The sequence below is a fragment of the Strix uralensis genome, chromosome 3 (assembly GCF_047716275.1).
Source record: "Strix uralensis isolate ZFMK-TIS-50842 chromosome 3, bStrUra1, whole genome shotgun sequence".
Lineage (NCBI taxonomy): Eukaryota > Metazoa > Chordata > Aves > Strigiformes > Strigidae > Strix > Strix uralensis.
Window position 1 is genome coordinate 1,662,983 of NC_133974.1, and position 20,801 is coordinate 1,683,783.

The following is a 20,801-nucleotide window of genomic DNA, read 5'->3' on the forward strand; positions in this document are numbered from 1 at the left end:
GCGGGGACCGTGCCGGGGCGGTGCCGGTCTCCGCGAGTCTCCGCGCATGCACGGTGCCGGCGTTGCCAGGCGAAGCCGGGGACGCTCCGGCCGCGCCGCGCATGCGCTGGAGCTGAGGGGCCGCATGAGGCGGGGAGCCGGCGCCGAGGCGGGTTGGCGGGGTCCGGCCCCGGCCCTCAGCCCCCACGACCCGCACCGCGATCCCGACCCCGGCTCCGAGGAGCGCGTCGCCGCCCGCCGCCGTCGCATTGCCGACCTCCTCGATGCCAAGCCCCGGTGAGAAACGGGGCTCGTCCCCAGTGTCCTGCTTGCGTCGGCCTGCACCCCCAGCCGCGCCCCCCCCGCCCAGATCGGAGCCAGGTCCAGGCCCCTCCCTGCCCGAAACCCGCACGAATTCCCTCACCTTGTCCCCAAACCCCATGTCAGGTCACAAGTGATCTCCCCTTCCCCAAAATGATACCGGGTTGATGCCCCCACCCCCAAGCCAGTGCCACTTCCACATCCTTCACCCCAATCTGGCAGCCAGTCCTGACCCCCACCCAGGCCAGCACAGGCTCAGAGACCAACACCAGGTGTCATAATATCCCCTGTCCCACACCGGCACTGTGGCCAGGACCCCTACCAAAAACTGGCAGGGGGCACGGGCCCGATGTGGCCTTGCCAGCCTTCATGGCACCCAGGATCTCTCCCCTAACTGGCCTTGGGACCACCCTGAATCCTGAACCAGAGACACTCCACATTCTCTGCCAAATACTAGGAGTACAGGGACCTCCCAATCCCAGTTTAGCTCGAAGTCAAGGGTATCTCTGCACTGTTCCAAGCGCAGCACTGAGGCAGTGATACCCCCTTCCCCAAGATATTCCCCTGCCATGGATCTGCTGCCTCCCTGGACAAAATCAGCACCAGACCAGTGTCGTCCTGGAGCAGGCTGATGTTCTGAAACCTGGGGCTCACCAGCCATGGGGCACACCTTTCTCCGGAACAGGGCTGAACTGGGGTCCTCTCCCAAGCCTTAGAGGCCCCTCCAGGCTGGGGGATATCGGGCCATGGGATCAGTGCCAATGCTGAAATAGCTCCAGACAGAAGCTGGCTGTCTTCATGGCCAAGCCAGGGTCCCCCACAGCCAGCTAAGGGCTGCCCCCAGACAGCCTCTGCCCCATGCCTGCCCCCCCCACCCCCCGAAAGCAAACAGGGGCTGAGCGCCCCCAGCCCTGTGCTGAAGCAGTAACTAGCCTTGGGCTGCAGTCCCAGCTCTAGAAAAGGAAGCCTGGACCCTGTTTTCCCTCTGGGGGGCTGTCCCCACCTTTTCCTGCCTCCTTTCTGCAGGGACCTCCTGGCCTGGGACTAAGCCTGCTGAGGGGAAGAGAAAGCAAAGTGTGCTGCGTTGAACCATGCAGTCTGGGTTGGGATCCCAGATTCAAGGGCATCTTTGAGCATTAGGAAGATAATGTGGTATAAAATGTTCTGTCTTATTCCCTCTTCTGCCCCAGGGAGGCCCTTGGAGAAGATGTGGAGCCGAAAGTGCTTGAGGAGGAGGAGGAAGAGCAGAGGAAGAGCCACAAGCACATTGAGGAGTGCAGGCAGGTGCGGCAGTAGGATGGGAAGATCCTCTTGGGTCCCTGATATTTGGCTCTAACCTCCTTTTAGCTTTGTACAGTGCTTAGTGTCACACAGCAGCATTTATGTGAGAAGTAGCAGGGACAGAAACTCCTCAGGACTGGGTGGGCAGGGAGATTCTTAGGCTGGATCCTAGAGATAGGATTTCCCTGTGACAAACAGCCCATGGATTGTAAGGGTGTAGGACTGATGCCAAGCATCCAAACCGTAACCTCACCGTGCCTAACCCCATCCGCACACGCAGGGGAAGTGAAAAAGGGGGGTGCTCTGAGCATATTCCTCTTAGTGCTGATGGCCTGCAGGGCTTTCCAGGAGAGGGAGGCCCGCGGGTGCTCATTGATCCTGCCATAGCAGGAAGACAGCACTTAGGGCTCCACACAGGCACCTCAGTGTGGGGATAGGAGCCAGACCCTGGACAGGCAGAGTTCCTCCAGCATCCCTCCCTCCAGAACGCAGGTCTTTGGGTGTGAGATGTGTGCCACTTCCTTCACAGAGGCTGGCCAAGCTGCTCTTTGATGGCACGCAGATGGTGACAAATATCCAGGTGGCTGCTGACTTGAGGGAAACGCAGAGGAGGGCAGAGGAGGCTGAGCTGAAGCTGCAGAGGTAAGAGACTGCGCCGCGGGTCTGCACTGCTGGGAAGGATGTTGGTGCAGCTTTCTGAGGACATCCTAATGCTGGTCATCCAGTAACACTTAGCAGTTAGGGCTGCACTGTTCAAAAGGAAAATCCAGGCACCTCCAGGTCCCACCTGCTGTCACGTCCTGCTCAGAAGAGGGAGACAAGTGTTTAGATTCATAAATCCCCAACGGAGTGGACAATGGTGAGACAAGTCTCAAAGTGCAGATATAAACGTTTATTAATTTCCCACAGTGTGTTAACTGGATACACAATAATTGACTAAGTATAGAACAAATTATGACAAGTGATATGATACGCCTTGCGTCACTTAATGATAACAAGGAAAAGGGGGAAAAGAGAAGAAGAGAGAGAGAGAGAGAGAGATGGGAAGAGAGATATCACCAGTCCAGGTTCCTGTGTTGGTTCTGCCAAGGAGGGTTCAGGGATGCATCCACCTTCTTCACTTCACTTCTTCACTTGCTCATCACCATTATGCTTGCCCCTCCTCCATTTATACACACTTTCCTTGGGTCCTTCCCCCAGATCGACCTACATATCACGTATCATATGTGTGGGGAGGGGTAAGGCGCTTCATGGGATGATGTAATTATCATGAGCTTGTTAGTCTTTGTTGGCATATTCAGGGGCGTCAACTTTAATACACATTTTGTGGATAATGAAACAAAGATCATTCACGGGACAGATGCCCCTCGAAACTTTACAGGATGCCCCAGAGCAGAACCGTCCTGTCTCCACAGGGCTCCCTCCTCCAGCCGCATCCTGTGCTGTCCAGGCGAGTTTTCTCCCGCATGAGTCACACAAGAGATAAGCAAGTGCCGACCTTATCTCATTGAGCACAAAGCCTGCGTTATCCAGACTCCACATTATCCACCCTGTGACTGTAGTTTTGTTACTTGGGAGTGTTGGAGACATTTCTTGGAGAGGCTCGGAGGGCCCCTGCCCCCCCCATCCCTTGTCTTTACCAGGTTTACCCTCAGTCTGCTTCTCTCAGTCCTTGTTTTGAGGGGTTACAAGTCATCTCCTACACCTGCCCCTGTGGCTTAAACACTCCAAGTTCTTCTTCTTCGTTGTGATCTGTACATAATGAACCAGTACAGGGGAAAGAGAAGACAGAAGGTGAGAGAGCAGACATCTAACTACTGCAAGGCCTATCATTAAAAACAAAAATCCACACAATAGCATAAGACTGATATTTACAAGCCATTTTCCCCACTCCGTGAGTCCTAAGGATTTTAATAGTGATGCGACCCATGGCCTGGGGTCCCAGCCATCAAACCAGTCTTTCGGTTCCATTGCTTGAAAGAGTTCTCCGGTCTTGTTGGCGTCCTCCTTCATCTGAGCACGGGCCTCCTCGGCAGAGGTGGTGGCATTGTGGACGGTGATGTGGTACTCTCCAGCCTCTGTCTGTTAATGCTTTCTGCTAATACATCCATTCCATCAGCATCACCCACCAACAATCTATATTTTTCATGAGTTTCATCATCACATCTTAAAACAAAACATCAATCAACATACGCAATTGCATCCCATTTCTCAGTCCTCTGACCAAACATTCATTGCAATATAGTATGAGGTTTTAAAGATCCATTTTCAGGCCATTTTTCACCATCCTCCAATTGATATTGTGGCCACCACTGATTACACTACTGCTTTAGCTTATTTTTAGTCAGGGGATCCCCTCCAAATTTATTCCAGTTTCTCAGGATGCATCCTAGAGGAGAACAGAAGGCTGTCTTCTGGGAAGTAGTAGTGCTCATTTTGGTACCAAAAAAGAATTTCATAAACCAATGTTTCATACACCAAAATTCCATATACAACACAAGGAATGTCTCCCTTTGTGACCCAAACAACCTGTAAAAACCAGATCATGCTACTGCTGCGTGTCTTCTTGATATGACTTATGCAGAGCTCGAAACAAAACAAATATTACCACATGCCACTTCTCAGCTTCCACCCCCCTTTTTCTCATGCTTTAAAAATACCTCTTTTAGTAGCATTGCACCGTTGTGTCGCTTGCTGCCCGACTGTGGGAGAGGAGCTGGTGGAGTCCCTGATCACCAGGTCGGTGCACACTGGAGTCCACTCAGTTCTCTTTTCCCCGTCGGGTACGACAAGATGATTCCCAGCTGTCAGCACAGTCCCATCTGGGTCACCAAAACTTTTGTCCCACAAACGGGGTTGTTTACCCGATGTGCAAAAGCCAATATACACACAGAGCAGAGGAATTTATTTTGCTCCGTGTCTGCACAGAGGTGGGTGCTGGGTGGTAATTGCACAAAGCCAGCACAAAAGACCTTCGAGGTTTTTATACAGCTCAGACTACACAAATACACATTTACTGTGATGACCATTGATTAGTTTCTTATCACTTTATTCCTCACTGGTCAGTTATATTTAAATTAGCCTCGCTTGCTATATAAATTAGCACGCACGCTCCTCACAGGCATGGGGGGGGCACGTCTTTTTGGTCTTGAAGAGTTGGTGGTCATGATCTCCCCCCGCCGCCTTTGCCTTTCCCTCAGTTACCAGTTTTTTGCTGAGTTTGTGCTTCTCAGACAACCATCCAGCCTCTGGCGCCTTCTGGGGCATTGTTTATGCCAAGTTGGAGTAATTATCTCCTGGTTCCTTCTTTTGACTGCAACAATCTTAAATCAGTAACTGACCCTGACAATGTTCTATTTACAAGTTCAGAATGAGCAGAGTAGAAAATTTCCTAGAGACATCATTTCGCCCCTTTGAGACTAAAACAGGAACTTCAATGTAGTTTCTCTTATTTTAGTCTCATTTTTTCATAACTTTACCTCCACTTCTGCAGAACAATATTTACAAAAACACTGTATTACTATTATTATTGAACTTCATCCATAGACAACTGAGGAGTATCAACCCCCCTTAGCGCCTGAGGATTCAGCAAATTTTTTTTTCTTTTCTCTGTGGGCATTCACATTTCCAGTGTCCTTCTTTCCTGCAAAAAGCACACTGATTATGACCCACAGGGATACAGTTTGAGAGAGTTAACCCCCCCTCCCAAGATCAACCAAGTCCTTTTCAGAGGCAGTAAGTGTCTAGGAGGCAATCTCAGTTCCTCCCCGCCTTTCCCTCAGGAGGTTTGTTCCGTCCTGGGGGGGGAGGAATTTTCCTCTGGTCTTTCCATGCTCGAATAAGCTTCTCTAGGGCTATGGCAGGTAGGCCATCCATTAAATCTCGGGGAATCCCTTTCTCAATTCCTTCAGCCCACAACAGATTCCTCTTTGTCCCTAGATTTTGCAGTGGGGGACAATTCTCTCCTTGTTCTAATCTACGTACCGCAGGCTCAGGTTTAGCCGTTTCCCCGATAAGGCCTATTCTCCAGCTGTAATTTATTAACTCTTGGGCCACATCCTCCCAGGTCATAGCTCGCCCCTGCTGATTCTGTCTTCCTCCTCTCGGGGCTAATGCATCCCACAACCGATCTTGCAGTTGTACTGCATATAGTTTCAAAGAATCAGGCAGGCCCCAAATCAGGGGAGTCATTCTATCAGGGTTAGTAATTAATAACATCGGGGAAGGCAGCTGCGGCACTAAACGCCTGTCGTGCATTAATTGGAGACAAGCAGCCTTCTGCAAACTTTCGGTCAGATGATTTATGGTTGGGGTCTCAATACATACCGGATCCCCCCTTTCCAAGGGGTCCATTTCTCCTGCCCAATAGGCAGCTCGTTGAGTTAACGACCACGGCTCTCTGGGGTCATCAGTCGTTAGGAAAACCCCTGGCCCCCAGTACCCCCGGGCCTCATCTTCTGACAGCAAAATTCGATCACCGCCAGTCAGTGATACTCTCCATACATACTCCGTCTCAGTTTCTTGAGCTAGCCTGCTGTATTTTTCCTGGATTTCTGACATTTCGGCCACTGAGTATGGTACCATCCAAACAGTAACTCGCGGGGCTGCCCCCTCATTTTTGGGGTAAAAAATTTCTTGGCTCCTTTCTAACTCTTTTTTTGGATACAAGGGTTTATTGGCCAATTTTGCCAGACTTGAAAATCCCAGTTCACCATCCAGGATAGACTTAAAATCCATCTGGTCATGCAATTCTTGTTCATTCTGTTCTAGTTTGGACCATAAGATTTTTTCTCGATCCAGGGCATCCAACAGAGCTGTGCAGAGTTGCCGAGCAGTGTTACGCTCACCAGCTAATTGGCTTTGCAAAATTTCAATTTGTTCCTGCAAGGACTTAGCTGTTTTAGTAGTAATGTTACGTTCTTTGGCCAATTGATTTTGGAGACCTTTTAGCTGATCTTGCAAGGATCTGATTGTCTCCCTGGTCAGGTATTTATCCTTTTGGGCTGCAGTCAGTGCTGCCCCTAATACAGCACACACCATAGCTTTTCCTTTACCTGGCCACAACCTTTGTTCCTTAGCAAGGGTAGCGATACGGCTTGCCACTGCTTCTGGATTATGCCAGTTATCATGGGCCCAGGCCATTTCTGATGGAGTAGGACACGCCTTGTACTCCTTTAATTTCTCCAGAATCGGGGAGCAGTCAAGCACTGCCATTTCCTGGGCAGTCATGGCTTGCTACTGCTCAAACCTCTCCTGGCTTATAGCTGGGAGGTTCCCCCTGTCTGTGTTCGTCGGATGGAGAATCAGTATCCCTTAGGATCCTCCAGCACCGAGGGGATCCTGTCTGTGTTGCCAATTAAATGTCACGTCCCGCTCAGAAGAGGGAGACAAGTGACTTTTAGATTTGTAAATCCCCAACGGAGTGGACAACAGTGAGACAAGTCTCAAAGTCCAGACATAAACATTTATGTATATTTATGTAATATATAATTTCCCCCAGTAACTGGATACACAATAATTGACTAAGTATAGAACAAATTATGACAAGCGATATGATACGCCTTGCGTCACTTAATGATAACACAGAAAAGGGGGAAAAGAGAAGAAGAGAGAGATATCACCAGTCCAGGTTCCTGCGTTGATCCCGCCAACGAAGGTTCAAAGATGCATCCGTCTTCTTCACTTCACTCCTCTCCCTGTCTTCTTGCCCCCCCCATTTATACCCCCTCTCCTTGTGTCCCTCCCCTCGGCCAACCCACACACCTACGTATCATATGGATGGGGAGGGGTAAGGCACTTCATAGGGATGATGTAATTATCATGAGCTTGTTAGTCTTTGTTGGCATATTCAGGGGTGTCAACTTTAATACACATTTTGTGGATAATGAAACAAAGATCATTCACGGGACAGATGCCCCTCGAAACTTTACAGGATGCCCCAGAGCAGAACCGTCCTGTCTCCACAGGGCTCCCTCCTCCAGCCGCATCCTGTGCTGTCCAGGCGAGTTTTCTCCCGCATGAGTCACACAAGAGATAAGCAAGTGCCGACCTTATCTCATTGAGCACAAAGCCTGCGTTATCCAGACTCCACATTATCCACCCTGTGACTGTAGTTTTGTTACTTGGGAGTGTTGGAGACATTTCTTGGAGAGGCTCGGAGGGCCCCTGCCCCCCCCATCCCTTGTCTTTACCAGGTTTACCCTCAGTCTGCTTCTCTCAGTCCTTGTTTCAGGGGGGTTACAAGTAACACCTGCCCCCGTGGGATCTTCACAGAGCTCTGCAGGTCAAGGCTGGCAGCTTCCCCAGGTGCCACTGCAGTACTACACACTGTCTGTTTTCTGATCTCCTTCTGCCTGTGCTCATTTGAGAAATGAGATGTTAAGGTCTTTGCAGTGAGAGTGGTCAGGTGCTAGGTCAGGGGCCGATGGTGGTGTAGAGATCTTCCTCCCTGGAGATACTCAGCACACGCCTGGACAAGGCCCTGCGTGACCTGCTCTGATGTTGCAGTTAATCCTGCTGTGACTGAGAGCCAGCGATTACCCAAAACCATTCCAGCCTCGGTTGTTCTCTGATCCCTCTCTGTGTGCCTCCCTGGGGGCAAACCTGTCCTGCTTCACTAGAGGAGTCTCCAAGGGACTGGCTCCTTCACCCCTGTCCCCAGGCCTCAGAGATCAGCTAGCAAACACTGAGTCCTTGCTCCTGCTGCCTTTGGAGGGCACTGCAGGAACAGTTTATGGGAGGCTGGCTGTAGCAAGACCGGTGTCCCTTGCTCTGATGGTTTTCCAGTGGGAATCTCATGAAGGAACCAGATGCTGTATGTCCGGGAACTGCCCATAGAGCAGGTTTGGGGGTGGCAAAGGTGGTGGCTGCTGTTCAGCCTGACCCCAGGGCCATCACCAGAGCACGTTGGATGGTGCCTCTGTTTGGAAGAAGAAGGAGTTTTGTAATACAGCCGTGGGCTGTTCAGTGCTGTTTGGCTTTTAACTGTCTCTGGACAGTTTTGAGTCCCAAGTTTAGATGTAGCTGGAGGCTGTTTGGCACTGCTTGTCTACCAGCTCTTGCTCAGCGACGGCTCCCTTGGCAGAAGGACTAGCTCAAGCAGCTCCTTGCAAAGGCGGCTGCTGCTTGAGCTGAGCTCTGTAATCTTTTCTCCTCCAGGTAAGTGGTTGTTAAAGCACCGGGCGAGGGCAGAGCTGGGGAAATCCCTGTCTGAAGAGAAGGGCCTGCAGGATGCCAGCTCTGCCCTTGTGTGACGCTCTAACAACCACTTGCCAGAAAGCTGCTGCTCCGCTGGTATCTTGATGCCACTTTGGATTCAAACTGGGTTATGCAGGAAAGTGCTCCTGCAGCGTGGACTGCAGAACCACGTCTGAAGTGTTTGCTGCCCTGCCCCGTGTGCTCCTTACTGCCTGCAGGGTGGAAAAGCTGGAGAATGAAGCCAAGTCGAGCACGTACAAGTTTGAGGAGATCACTTCCAAGTGGGCCTTGGCCAAGGAGATGAGGATCCCGCAGGAGCTGTGGCAGCTGCTGAACCAACAGCAGCAGCAGTGCGCACTGCTTCTGGAGGAGAAGAACAAGCTCATCGGTGAACTGCAGCAGGTAGCGTGGGGATCAGGCAGGGACAACCAGGAAGGATGGGCGGGTTTCCAGCTTTGTTTTAAAGCAACAGCCATCTCTCTGTCTGGATCTTTAATCCACCAGAACGTGGCAGGGATTTTTGTAGTCTCAGTTGGTCTGGGACAAAACCAGGCCAGGAGATGCAGTGCCAGTGTCCCAGCGGGGATGATGAGATCGGGTGCCCTGGCACTGGGCAATGTGCAAGGACAGACACACGGGACACTGATAGCAGTAAGACAAACTGGCAGATCCCAGCCTGCACCCTAAGGAAAAGGCAAATGAGCAGAGAAGGGGAGTGGATTTGTAGAGGGAAGAAAGACTTCCCCGCAGCAGGTTCCCTGGCCCCCAGAGAAGGAGTGGTGTGTCTGCAGGCACGTCACCTCCCACTCCATCTCACCTGGACCTTTTGGCAGTGATGATCTCTCTCTCCTCCCATCTTCCCTCCTACCTCCCTCTTGACTTTCTGGCTCTGCTCTCATCACCTTTTCTCCTTTGGAAAAGGCAGTGTCTGGGTCTAAACCTCTCAGTTAGCCTCCTGAGGATTCCTGGTCAAATATTCTCTCTGATTTCAGCATCTGCTCTTCTCCTCCAGGAGCTGAAAAACAAGGACGAGCAATACGTGCAGGCCATTAAGAAGCAGTCAGATGATATCCACCTGCTTTTGGAGAGAATGGAGGAACAGATCAGGCTCATGCTGAAAACTTACCGTCACAAACTCCTGCAGATTGAGGTAGCCAGTTCATATGGTGGAGGAAGAGTCCAATGAGAAAACCTGTGGCCACTTGCTTCTCCGCATCTATGGCAAAAAGGCCTCGGGCTCATTGCACAGGCTGGGTTGACTACTGTCCAGAGCAGCAGGGCTGATGTCTTGGTGAACAAGGCTGAAATCTGGCCAAGCAAGAGCACTGAGTGGTGCTGAGTGGTGAGGGGCTGGTTTATACCATGCTGTGAATGGCTGTGGTTCAGCACAGGGCAACTTGGTGGTGTGTGAAAGCTGTTGCTGCTCGATGGCTGATTATTCATGTTTTTAAAAGGCAGAAAGGCCCGTGGCCTTACCTCCTGCAGAGCACAAAGTCTCACCTCATGGATCAAACCTGCATTTGTTGCTGAGTGAGAGCATCTCTCCTCATTTAATGTCTTTTTGAGGTGAAATAGGGTGGCTGTCTCATCAGACTCCCATCAAACAATTCCCAGTGAACTCACAGAGCTACCCACCACCCAGAGCATCCCTCCCAGCTCTGGGTGGCTGACAGCAGCAGGCCCCGTGGAGTCACAGTGTCTCTGCCAGCGGGGTCCTGGTATGGAGAGGAGAGATGTGTGTGTTCCTTGGACAGCAGCACCAGTCTGCAGCCAGTCCCCTCCTGGAGGCTGCTGACCTGGACTAGGCTGAGCTTGGCAACGAGTGGGGCCATCATGATGGTGAAGGGCTCTGTCTCCTTCACAGAAAACTTTCGAGCTTGAACGGCGAGAGCTGCTGGATAACAACAGGAAGAAGTGGGAGGAAGCCATGCAGGCCCACAATGCACAGGAGGTAAGGTCCATGGGAGGTTTAGAATCATAGAATCACAGAATCATTTAAGTTGGAAAAGGCCTTTAAGATCACCAAGTCCAATCGTTAACCTCACACTGCCAAGTCCACCACTAAACCCTGTCCCTAAGCGTCACATCTACACATCTGTTAAACACCTCCAGGGATGGTGACTCCACCACTGCCCTGGGCAGCCTGTTCCAACGCTTGACAACCCTTTCGGGGAAGAAATTTTTCCTACTATCCCATCTAAACCTCCCCTGGTGCAACTTGAGGCCATTCCCTCTTGTCCTATCGCTTGTTACTGGGGAGAAGAGACCGACCCCCACCTCACTCCAACCTCCTTTCAGGGAGTTGTAGAGGGCGATGAGGTCTCCCCTCAGCCTCCTCTTCTCCAGACTAAACCCCCCCAGTTCCCTCAGCTGCTCCTCACAAGACTTGTGCTCCAGACCCTTCACCAGCTGCTTCTTTGGACATGCTCCAGCCCTTCAAGGTCTTTCTTGTAGTGAGGGGCCAAGCCTGCCAGGACCAGTTGCTCTCCAGCACTGGGCTGCCTTGAAAGACACATGTGCATGAAGGCAGCTAGTTCCTCAGGAGGGTGGGGGGCAGAGGGGCAGTTTTTCAGCCGGCTCTGCAGGGAAATTATCCCTGCATGGCCTCACTTTGGGCTAGCCAAAGGAGCTGTGATCACGGGAGGAAGCTGTCACCATTGATGGATGATGTTCTTCTTTTGCCCGTAGCTGGAATACCTGCATGCCCGTATGAGGAAGGTGGAAGAGTTTGAGAAACAGTTGAATCAGCTGCTGGTGCAGGATGAGGAGGACTATCACAGCATGAAGATCCAGCTGGAGAACGATGTGCAGGTACAGAAAAGGCTGACGTGTACTGTGTGGGGAGGCAGTGGAGCAGATCTCCCCAGGCTTTTCTGTGTGTAGCTGTCTCGGGGGGCAGTTAGATGACATGAAAGTGACAGCTGGTATCTGTTCACCTCAGCTCTTCTGTGTGCACAGTCCAGCTCTGTGTCAACAGGGTGATGCAGCTGTTCTCTCCGTGGGTCCTACACCACAGCGTCCATCTGCCCTTGGCTCTCAGGGGTCCGTGGCACATGAACTGCAGCTCTAGGAGGTGTGAAGCACCTGGGATTGTCGAGGGGTTTGCTACTTCTGGCATCATGATTGATAGGAGGATCGAATAGTGTCCTGACACACCAGATCATGTCAGATTAACCTAATTTCTTTGTCAGGGTCCTTTTACTAGGAGGTGTGAGCTTTTTCCTCTGACATCTCTAGCCATAGACCCCTGATTTCTCTAATGCCCATGAAGTCCATTTGGTGTCAGAACTACCCCGAGTTTGCCCTTACTCAGGGCATGCAGCGGAGGAGCACAGCCCTGGCACGCTGCTGGCTGAACAAGCACCAGGGGCTCTCACTGCAGATCCAAACCTCACAGCTGTGACTTCCCCTGAGATACAGACCCCTTTTAGCCCACTGCATTCTCTGCGAGCAGTGCACCTGGGCTAGGGCAATCCCAAGCACAGATACAGGCTGGGTAATGAGTGGATTGAGAATAGTCCTGGGGAGAAGGACTTGGGCGTGTTCGTGGATGGTAAAATCAACATGAGCCAACAGTGTGCACTTGCAGCCCAAAAAGCCAACCAGATTCTGGGCTGCATCAAAAGAAGTGTGGCCAGTAGGTCGAGGGAGGTGATTCTGCCCCTCTACTCTGCCCTCGTGAGACCCCACCTGGAATATTGTGTCCAGCTCTGGAACCCCCGATACAAGAAGGATATGGAACTGTTAGAACGAGTCCAGAGGAGGGCTACCAAGATGATCAGAGGGCTGGAACACCTCTGCTATGAGGACAGGCTGAGAGAGTTGGGCTTGTTCAGCCTGGAAAAGAGAAGGTTCCGGGGAGACCTTATAGGAGCCTTCCAGTACCTGAAGGGCGCCTACAAGAAGGCTGGGGAGGGACTTTTTACAAGGGACTGTAGTGACAGGACAAGGGGTAATGGGTGGAAGCTGAGGGAGGGGAGGTTTAGATTAAATATAAGGAAGAAGTTTGTTACTGTGAGGGTGGTGGGGCCCTGGAACAGGTTGCCCAAGGAGGTTGTGGATGCTCCATCCCTGGAAGTGTTCAGAGCCAGGTTGGATGGAGCCTTGAGCAACCTGATGTAGTGGGAGGTGTCCTGCCATAGCAGGGGGGTTGGAACCAGACAATCTTTGAGGTGTCTTCCAACCCCAACCATTCTATGATTCTGCGATTGTATGATCTGTGGCACTGCAATCCTGCTGGTCCTCTGAACAGCAGCCCCAGTGCTGGTCCTGGGCTCTCAGGTTTGGTTTTGCCTGGCATTATTCAGCCTCCTCTGCTCAGCAGAGAGCCCTGCCACCACTGACACCTTCCATACTAGTTGTTGTGTGTTGTTTCCTAGGCTGCACAGTAGAAATGGGAAGCATTATACATTTGGACTTTAGAAAGGCTCATTGTTTGTCCTGGGGGATGTCCTTCTAGGGAAGTACAGACTAGGGCCAATGTCTAGAAGGTTTTGCACAACTTCAGGTGAAATATTCCTGTTGCAAGATCCCTGTCAGCCTGAAAGGGCATGTCCAGGGAGGGCAGTCCTGACTCTGCGGTTTCTTCACCTCCACACTGATAACACGGAGCGTGTAACGTTCGCAGATGGCTCTGAGCCCGCTGGGGAGCGAGGCAGCAGCATGCTGGAGATCAAGGTTCATGGGCAGCAATGTGGGGCTGCTGTAAAAATGCACCCGCTGCCTTTAGCTGTAGTTGTGGGAGGGTTTATATATAAAGCAGGGGAGGTAATTATTTCTCTCTACTTTAGACCTACGTGTCCTTGTCCAGGTTTGGCAACATGCTCAGGAACAGGAGAGAGAGTCTGGAACAGACCAAGCAGACAAATGACCCCTAAGAAAAGGTTGAAGGTCTGGGGCTGCTTAGACCAGGGAAGAGATTTCTGTAGGGAGGGGATAAGTCTACAAATATGCACAATTCTGTATGATGGAGGAGGAGAATGACTTCTCTGTGTCTGCTGTAGATGCAAGAAAAAATTACGGTGTTGAGTTTTGGTAGGGAAGATTTAAACTTGCATTCAGATTTAGGGTTGCGATTTCAAGCTAGGAAAGCCTAGAAATGGCAAGGACTTGCTTGATGGTTAGCTGCAGTGACTGCACCTTTGGTGTGCTGCTCTTTGGCACAGGGGTTTAGGAACAGCTTAAATCAACTTCTGCTGGGTCTGATTTGGTGAAGTTGTTCCCTCTGTGGGATGAAATAGATGTCCTCTTGCTTCCCTTTAGCCCTGCAGTTGTGTAACTGTATAACACAGACTTTACCCTCCCAGTTCAGGGAGAATAAGAAAAGAAAAGTTGGAAATGCCTATTTTCCTGATTAATTTGTGATAACGTCATGAGGTATCTCTGAAACAGAAGCTTAGCCAAGACCTAAAGATGAAGCTGATGGTTTGGGGGTTATTGAGTCCTCCCCAGTTTCACTTGATGGGAGTCAGCTTTTTTAAATACGGGGTTTAGGCCATGGCTTTCCTCCATCTGCTGTAAGAAGGTCCCTTGGCCCTGCTGGGATTTATCTCCATCTTTTTTTCGGTCCAGCTTTGATCCTAGCCAGGTGGGTCTGCTGCTGGGTGTCTTCCCAGTTGTTTGTACACTCCCAGTTGTACATAGGGCTACCCAGGAGAGCTCTGAGCCAGCTGACTCACGTACCAGGGTCTTCCCTGCTTCTAGGCTGCAGCTCAGGACCCTTTACCTGCCCCCAGAGATCCCCCTGGGCTGAGAACAAGCTTGACCGCCCAATGGAGACCCCGCTGGGTCTCTCTGCTGTGCACAAACTGTAGCTGATGCTTTAATTTGGGGCCGCGCAGCAGCTTAATTCCAATCACTTCCTATCATGGAAGAAGTTTTTATAGCCCTCCCCAGCAAAGCGGGGTGAAAATATTTTTTCAGTATCAGATTTCTGCCTCCTTTTGCATGTGGAAAACGCTTACACAAATGAATTAAACCATGCCAGGCCCAGTCAGTGCCTCTCACCCCCCTCCATGCAGTCACGCTGCCTGCTCCTGGAGTTTCCAGGCCGCTGTGTCCCCATGAGCTCACTTCCAAACGAGCTGCAGGGCTGGCAGCGAGCAGCGATCATTGATCATGGGTAGGTGTGATGCCTCCCAGCCCAGACCAGCAGCCCCAGGAGACTGGGAAGCAGCTCCACCTTCCCATCAGCTGTTGAGCAAATGGGGTGCTGGGAAGCTGAGAGAAATATCTCCACTGTAGGTCTCTCCCCCATTGCAGCCGTGGGACAAAGGGGAGAACTGGCTGCCTCTCTCCTGTCCCCTCAGCAACGCTGCCATCACAAATGCTTCAGTTATTTGTTTTGTTCTGGTTTTCTTAAGAGAGTTTGTGTGTCAGTCCTGTGTGTCCCTTCCTTCAGCTTGCCAAATAATTTCTGAGCCTCTTGGTTAATTCAAACACATGCAATTCCTAAAACTGACATGAGAATCAGCAGCTCGGTGGAGGAGAGATGCCCAAATTAGTGCCCCACTGAGTGGAAGTTGGGTACAAATTCAGTCCCTTCTCCCTTCCCTGGACCTGGCCCTGTAGCGTGTACTTACAGACCACCAGCATCTCCATCACTCACCCGTGAGTGATGCCACGTGGCCAGGGCTTAGCTGAGAAAATATGGATGGGAAGACGGGGTTTGTAGATGCAGGATCAGTAGGATCCAGGCTTCAGTGTGGCCTTTGCTCACGGCACAGCTTGTTTTTGTGTTTTTTGAACTGCCAGAACCTGGAGAGGCAGCTCCAGCAGATGAAAGCCGTCTATCAGCTGACGCAGGAGAAGCTGGAGTACAACCTTCAGGTGCTTAAGAAGCAGGATGAGGAGAACACCATCATCAGATCCCAGCAGAAGAGGAAGCTCAACCGGTAAAATAACCACCCCAGGAAGATGGGCTCTGCCTTACCTCCCATCACCTCCTATATGCTGTTTTTTTGTGGAGCCCATCACCTAGCACAAGCCAATGAGCTCTGTCCTAGCCCATCCCCGGGCAGGGGCAAGTGTTAGCCCAGGGCAGGGCCATCCCCAGAGCACTTTGGGTAGGCTGGCTGTGGCCACCCTGTGCCAGCTGCATCAGAGTCAGTCAGGCACTGAGTAGTCACGAGTAAATAAGCAGCCCCAAGTCCCAGAGCCTTCACACAAGCCCAAAGGTGCCTCTCCAGGGATGCCCAGCTCTGCTGTCCCTCCCCAGGCTCCACAGCTTGCTCAAAACCCTGCGAACAAAACTGGCCAACCAAGAGAAGCAGTTCAGAGAGGAGAACCAGAGCCTAGCAGACGACTGCGAGCGCATCACGGGGCAGTGCAAGGAGGTGCAGAGGAGGATGAGGTGGGGTGTGCACGAGCATTGACCCACGACGAGGCCTCGGAGCACCTAAGCGAGGTGCAGGGGGAGCTGGCTCATTGTTTTGGGGCACGGAGCCTCCTTCCATAGGCCGTCTCCCTTCTGCACAGGCACTTTGCTATCAGCGATGCTGAGAAGTTCACGGAGGTCTGGCTTATGAACGAGGAGGAAGCCAAAGGCCTGATGAGGAAAGCCCTCGATGCAGATCGCCTCATTCACATCCAGCAGCTGGGGCTGCCCTGGGAAGAGCCTCATTACTGGTTCTTGAACAACGTCGGCCCCCTCGGGCGTTACAACGCCAAGAGGATGGCGACCAAGCTGGCTGCGGAGGTCCTGACAGGTGGGATGCACAGTGTCCTTGTCACCCCTGTGGCACTGGGAGACCCTCATCTTCCTCGGTGACAGCCCCTACTGCCACTCCTGTCCTTGCCATTGCAAGGTGGGATCTGACAGGGGTGACATCGTGAGCCTAGGCAGGGGTTGTCCCCAGCCCAGAGTTAGCTCATGCCAAGCCAGCTTGGGGATTTTTACGCTGTACTTTGCCCAGTGCTCCCAGTTCCAGGCAAGCTGAGCATGAACCAGCTCGTGTCCCAAGATTTTTGGGGTGCTTTCCAGGTCACAGGGAACAACTGTGATTTGCCTGATGACTCCTGCAGTGATGTGACTGGGGTGCACAAAGCACAAAGGCTTTTGCTCACCTTTCCTTCCCCGTGTTTCAGAGAGCAGCTCTGGAGAACAGGAGGAGGAAGGGAGAGAAAAGAAGAAGGAAGAACAAGGCAGTGGAGAAGGAGGAAAAGAAAACACAGTGAAGGTTGAGGATAGAGTCACGCCTCTGCGAAATATCTCCAAGAAGACTGCCAAGAGGATCCTGGAGCTCATGAGCGATGAGTCGGTGTGTGACGATGTCCCCTGGTTGCTCCAGCTTGTAGTGGATCTCTTCCGAGCTCCACGTCATGGGGTGAAGGCTTCAGCCTGGCACTGCCTTGCTATACCAAGCAGCCTGTTGTCAGAGACCTGCCCCAGGGGCCGGGGGGAGAGGATCTCCAGGTCTTTCCACTGTGTGTGGCACATACATGATGCTACTAAAAGGTATTGGTAGCCTTGTTGCCCAAATCCTCAGCTCCCCAGGCCACAATAAGCACAGGCAAACCTGCTGCATCTGATGCTCCAGGCTGTTCCCCATCTCTGGGGACGGTCATCAAGAGCTTCAGATTGTGAGATCCTTTTGGCATCACCGTGCTGATATCTTCCCTGGCTGCTGGGTGACTGTTCCAGAGCCTCCTGGCCCTGCCAGCCTCTGCCCACCCTCCCCGCTCAACCTGCCATCGCAGGATGGCATGGCCATGGCATGGCATGGGCTGGCTTCCAGGTGGGGATGGAGACATTATTTCTCTGCACCCTCTTCTGTGCGTGTCTCCCAAGGGTTTCCTCATCGAGAGCAAGCTGCTGAGGCCTCTGGACTCGCTGGGGAGGCAGGAGCGTGTCCTCATGAAGCTCGACTCCATCTTTGGGGTGAGTTGTGGCTTGGCCCGTCGGGGGCTGCGGGGAAGGCTGGTGGTCACTGGAAAAGCTCTCTGCCCCACGTCTGCCACCCTGGGGGGGGTCTGGCCTGGCTGCTGGGGGAACTCTGGGGCAGCAGGGGCTGAGGAGCACTGCGAGAAGGTGTGAAACACTGTGGCCAGATGCTTCTCTTAACTGGAGGAGTTTCACTAAGGCCAAATGCCGGGTTCTGCACCTCGGCCACAACAACCCCCAGCAGCGCTACAGGCTTGGGGAGGAGTGGCTGGAGAGCTGCCAGTCAGAGAGGGACCTGGGGGTGTTGATTGACAGCTGGCTGAACATGAGCCAGCAGTGTGCCCAGGTGGCCAAGAAGGCCAATATTATCCTGGCTTGTATCAGCAATAGCGTGGCCAGCAGGAACAGGGAAGGGATCTTACCCCTGGACTCGGCACTGGTGAGGCCGCCCCTCGATGAGTGGGTTCAGTTTTGGGCCCCTCACTACAAAAAGGCCATTGAATGACTCGAGCGTGTCCAGAGAAGGGCAACGGAGCTGGTGCAGGGTCTGGAGCACAGGTGTGATGGGGAGCGGCTGAGGGAACTGGGGGGGTTTAGTCTGGAGAAGAGGAGGCTGAGGGGAGACCTCATGGCCCTCTACAACTCCCTGAAAGGAGGGTGCAGAGAGGGGGGATGAGTCTCTTGAGCCAAGGAACCAGCGCCAGGCCAAGAGGGAATGGCCTCAAGCTGCACCAGGGCAGGGTCAGACTGGCTCTTAGGAAGGATTTCTTTGCAGAAGGGGTTGTTGGGCGTTGGAATGGGCTGCCCAGGGCAGGGGGGGAGTCCCCATCCCTGGAGGGGTTGAAGAGTCGGGTTGACCCAGCGCTGAGGGATGTGGTGGAGTTGGGAACGGTCAGTGTGAGGTTCATGGTTGGACTGGAGGAGCTTCAAGGGCTTTTCCAATGAGATGATTCTGTGAAACGCAGCTCAAGGCCATTCTACTGATGGATTAAACATCTCCACGGTCCCTCCAGCCTCTTCGCAGACTCTCCCATCCACAGATACCCCTGGCTGTCCCCCACTAACCACTTGCCACCCACTCCTGCCTTGCGTGACACTGCCAGAGGGGCACCCTCTGCTCCTGGGCAATGCTCTAAGTTTCGCTCCCCCTCCTGTGATGTCTCTGAGGGACGCTAACCCGCTTCCTCTGCTCCCCAGGCCCTCGAGATCCACACTGAGGATGACCTGTACCAGCTGCTGGATTTTTTCCTGAAGTACAAAGCCCAGGAGGTGGCTGCCAGCCAGGTAGGACCACCAAGGACAGCAGTGGGGAGAGCCCAGCAGAGCCAGGGCTCCAGGGAAGGGCGAGCAGAACATCTGAACACCCCAGAGAGCAGGACCAGCATGTTGACGCTGAAATGTTTCCCTGTAGCCGGACAAGGGAGGTGAACATGCCAGAGCTAAGGGGTTGTAATCTTGGTGCTGGTCTCTTCTCACAGGTGATTAGTGACAGAACAAGAGGGAACGGCTTTAAACTGCAACAGGGGAGGTTCAGACTGGACATGAGGAGAAAAATTTTCCCAGCAAGAGTGGTCAGAGAGTGGAATAGGCTGCCCAGGGAGGGGGTGGAGTCCCCATCCCTGGGTGTGTTTAAGGGTCGTTTGGATGAGCTGTTGGGGGATGTGGTGTAGGGGAGAACTTTGTAGAGTCGGGCTGAGGGTTGGACTCGATGATCCCGAGGGGCTTTTCCAACCTGAATGATTCTGGGATTCTTCTGCCATGCCTGAACAGAGCCTCTTGCATGTGACTTTTTGCCTCAGCTCTCTAAATTTGCTGAGGGACAAGGCTGTGGGCAGCTGAAAGCTCCCAGGGGGAAGGTGGCTCTTGGGGAGGAGGAGGTGGAGGAAGGCACAGTGCCCAGCGTGCTGGCCTTCCCTCCAGAACCAGGACAGCCCAGAGGGAGAAGATGTCACGGATCCGGCTGCAGACAGAGAGGACGGTGGTAGATCTGGTACCCAGAGAGCCGAGCTCAAATCCCCTCGGAGCTCGCTGGGCTCCCTTCCATCTGTGTACATCCACGCTGATGATGTCTTAAAGATCCTGAAAGCGTTTGTGCGGGATTTTAATAAACTGAGGTAGGCCTCGGGGGCAGAACGGGGCTGTTGTCGCTGGGAGGGAGCCAGACTGGGGCACACAGGGGGCTATGGGGGGGTGCAGGCAGGGCTGGGGGCAGAACTATCACCCTAGCTGGAGCATGAGCTTCCCCTGCCCGCCCTGCAAAATTAGAGAGGGGTCCCACCAGGACAAGGGGGTACAGACAGTCCCTGAGCGAGGGGTGGCAGGGGACAACCAGGCAGGAGATGGACCAGCAGCCCAGGGAGGGAAGCAGGCAGGTACCAGCTGTGGGGTCGGGCTCATTCATGTGACGATGGTGTTGGTGCTCAGTGGAGCTGAGGGATACGGGGTTGTTCCTCACGGGTGAAAAGCTGAGCCCCAGGGCTTTGTTCTCTGTCCCCCAGGGAGAAGGACGGCTCATCAAAGGAGGTGCTACCAGTACGAGACAGCTCCAAGGATGGGGAGTACTGGGAAGCCCTGACACACGTTATCCCTGAACCAACGTTGAAGCTGTGGGACGCGCTGGCGGTGGCACTGGAGGAATATTAGTGAGTGCCTGGGGCTGGCGGGGGGGACTGGGGGACACGGCAGAGGGGCTGGCACTGCCTGACCTCCTCAAACCCTCTGTTCCCTCCTTGCCCAGCAAGATCCTGACGCGGAGGGCGAATCTGCTCGCCGAAACAGCTGCGCTGCGGCAGGAGACCTCGGAGCTGCGCCGGTTGCTGGGGGGGTACCTCCGCTCCAGGGTGAGTGTGGCAGCATCCTCCTCCCCTGCAGCTTGGGGACACCCCCCACTGTGTGTCCCCCACCCCTGCAGATCTCCCAAACACGGGGACCACTGCCTAGAGCCCATCGGTGTCAGGCTCTTCTCCCCGCAGGTGAACAAGTGATGGTGAGCTACTCTCTCCTCCCACACAAGGGATGGACTTGAACTTGTCCTGCCCCAGGGAAGCGCAGTGAGTGCCCATGGGCACACTACGGCTTTTTTCTGCCCTGAGCTGAAGCTGTGTCTGGAGCCAGGGACTAATAAACCCTTCCCAAACCTGGA

The 20,801-nt window shown here is 53.1% G+C and overlaps 1 protein-coding gene across 2 annotated transcripts; it reads left to right on the forward strand.

Annotated features, from left to right (window-relative positions):
- Positions 1–120: 120 nt before the first annotated feature.
- Positions 121–20,801, forward strand: DRC1 (dynein regulatory complex subunit 1). Of its 2 annotated transcripts, none has more exons than XR_012628387.1 (17): positions 121–276; positions 1,491–1,584; positions 2,111–2,223; positions 8,997–9,180; positions 9,791–9,928; positions 10,643–10,729; positions 11,467–11,589; positions 15,532–15,671; positions 15,995–16,129; positions 16,255–16,484; positions 16,864–17,036; positions 17,567–17,656; positions 18,857–18,943; positions 19,580–19,773; positions 20,158–20,301; positions 20,401–20,499; positions 20,632–20,645. XR_012628387.1 is itself a non-coding variant. In XM_074864651.1 (17 exons), the coding sequence occupies exons 1-17, from the start codon at positions 125–127 to the stop codon at positions 20,641–20,643; spliced, it is 2,199 nt and encodes a 732-aa protein (XP_074720752.1). In that variant the 5' UTR covers positions 121–124; the 3' UTR covers positions 20,644–20,801. The 2 variants fall into 2 exon arrangements, 1 of the variants encoding a protein (XP_074720752.1); XM_074864651.1 differs by having other exon boundaries at positions 20,397–20,499; positions 20,632–20,801.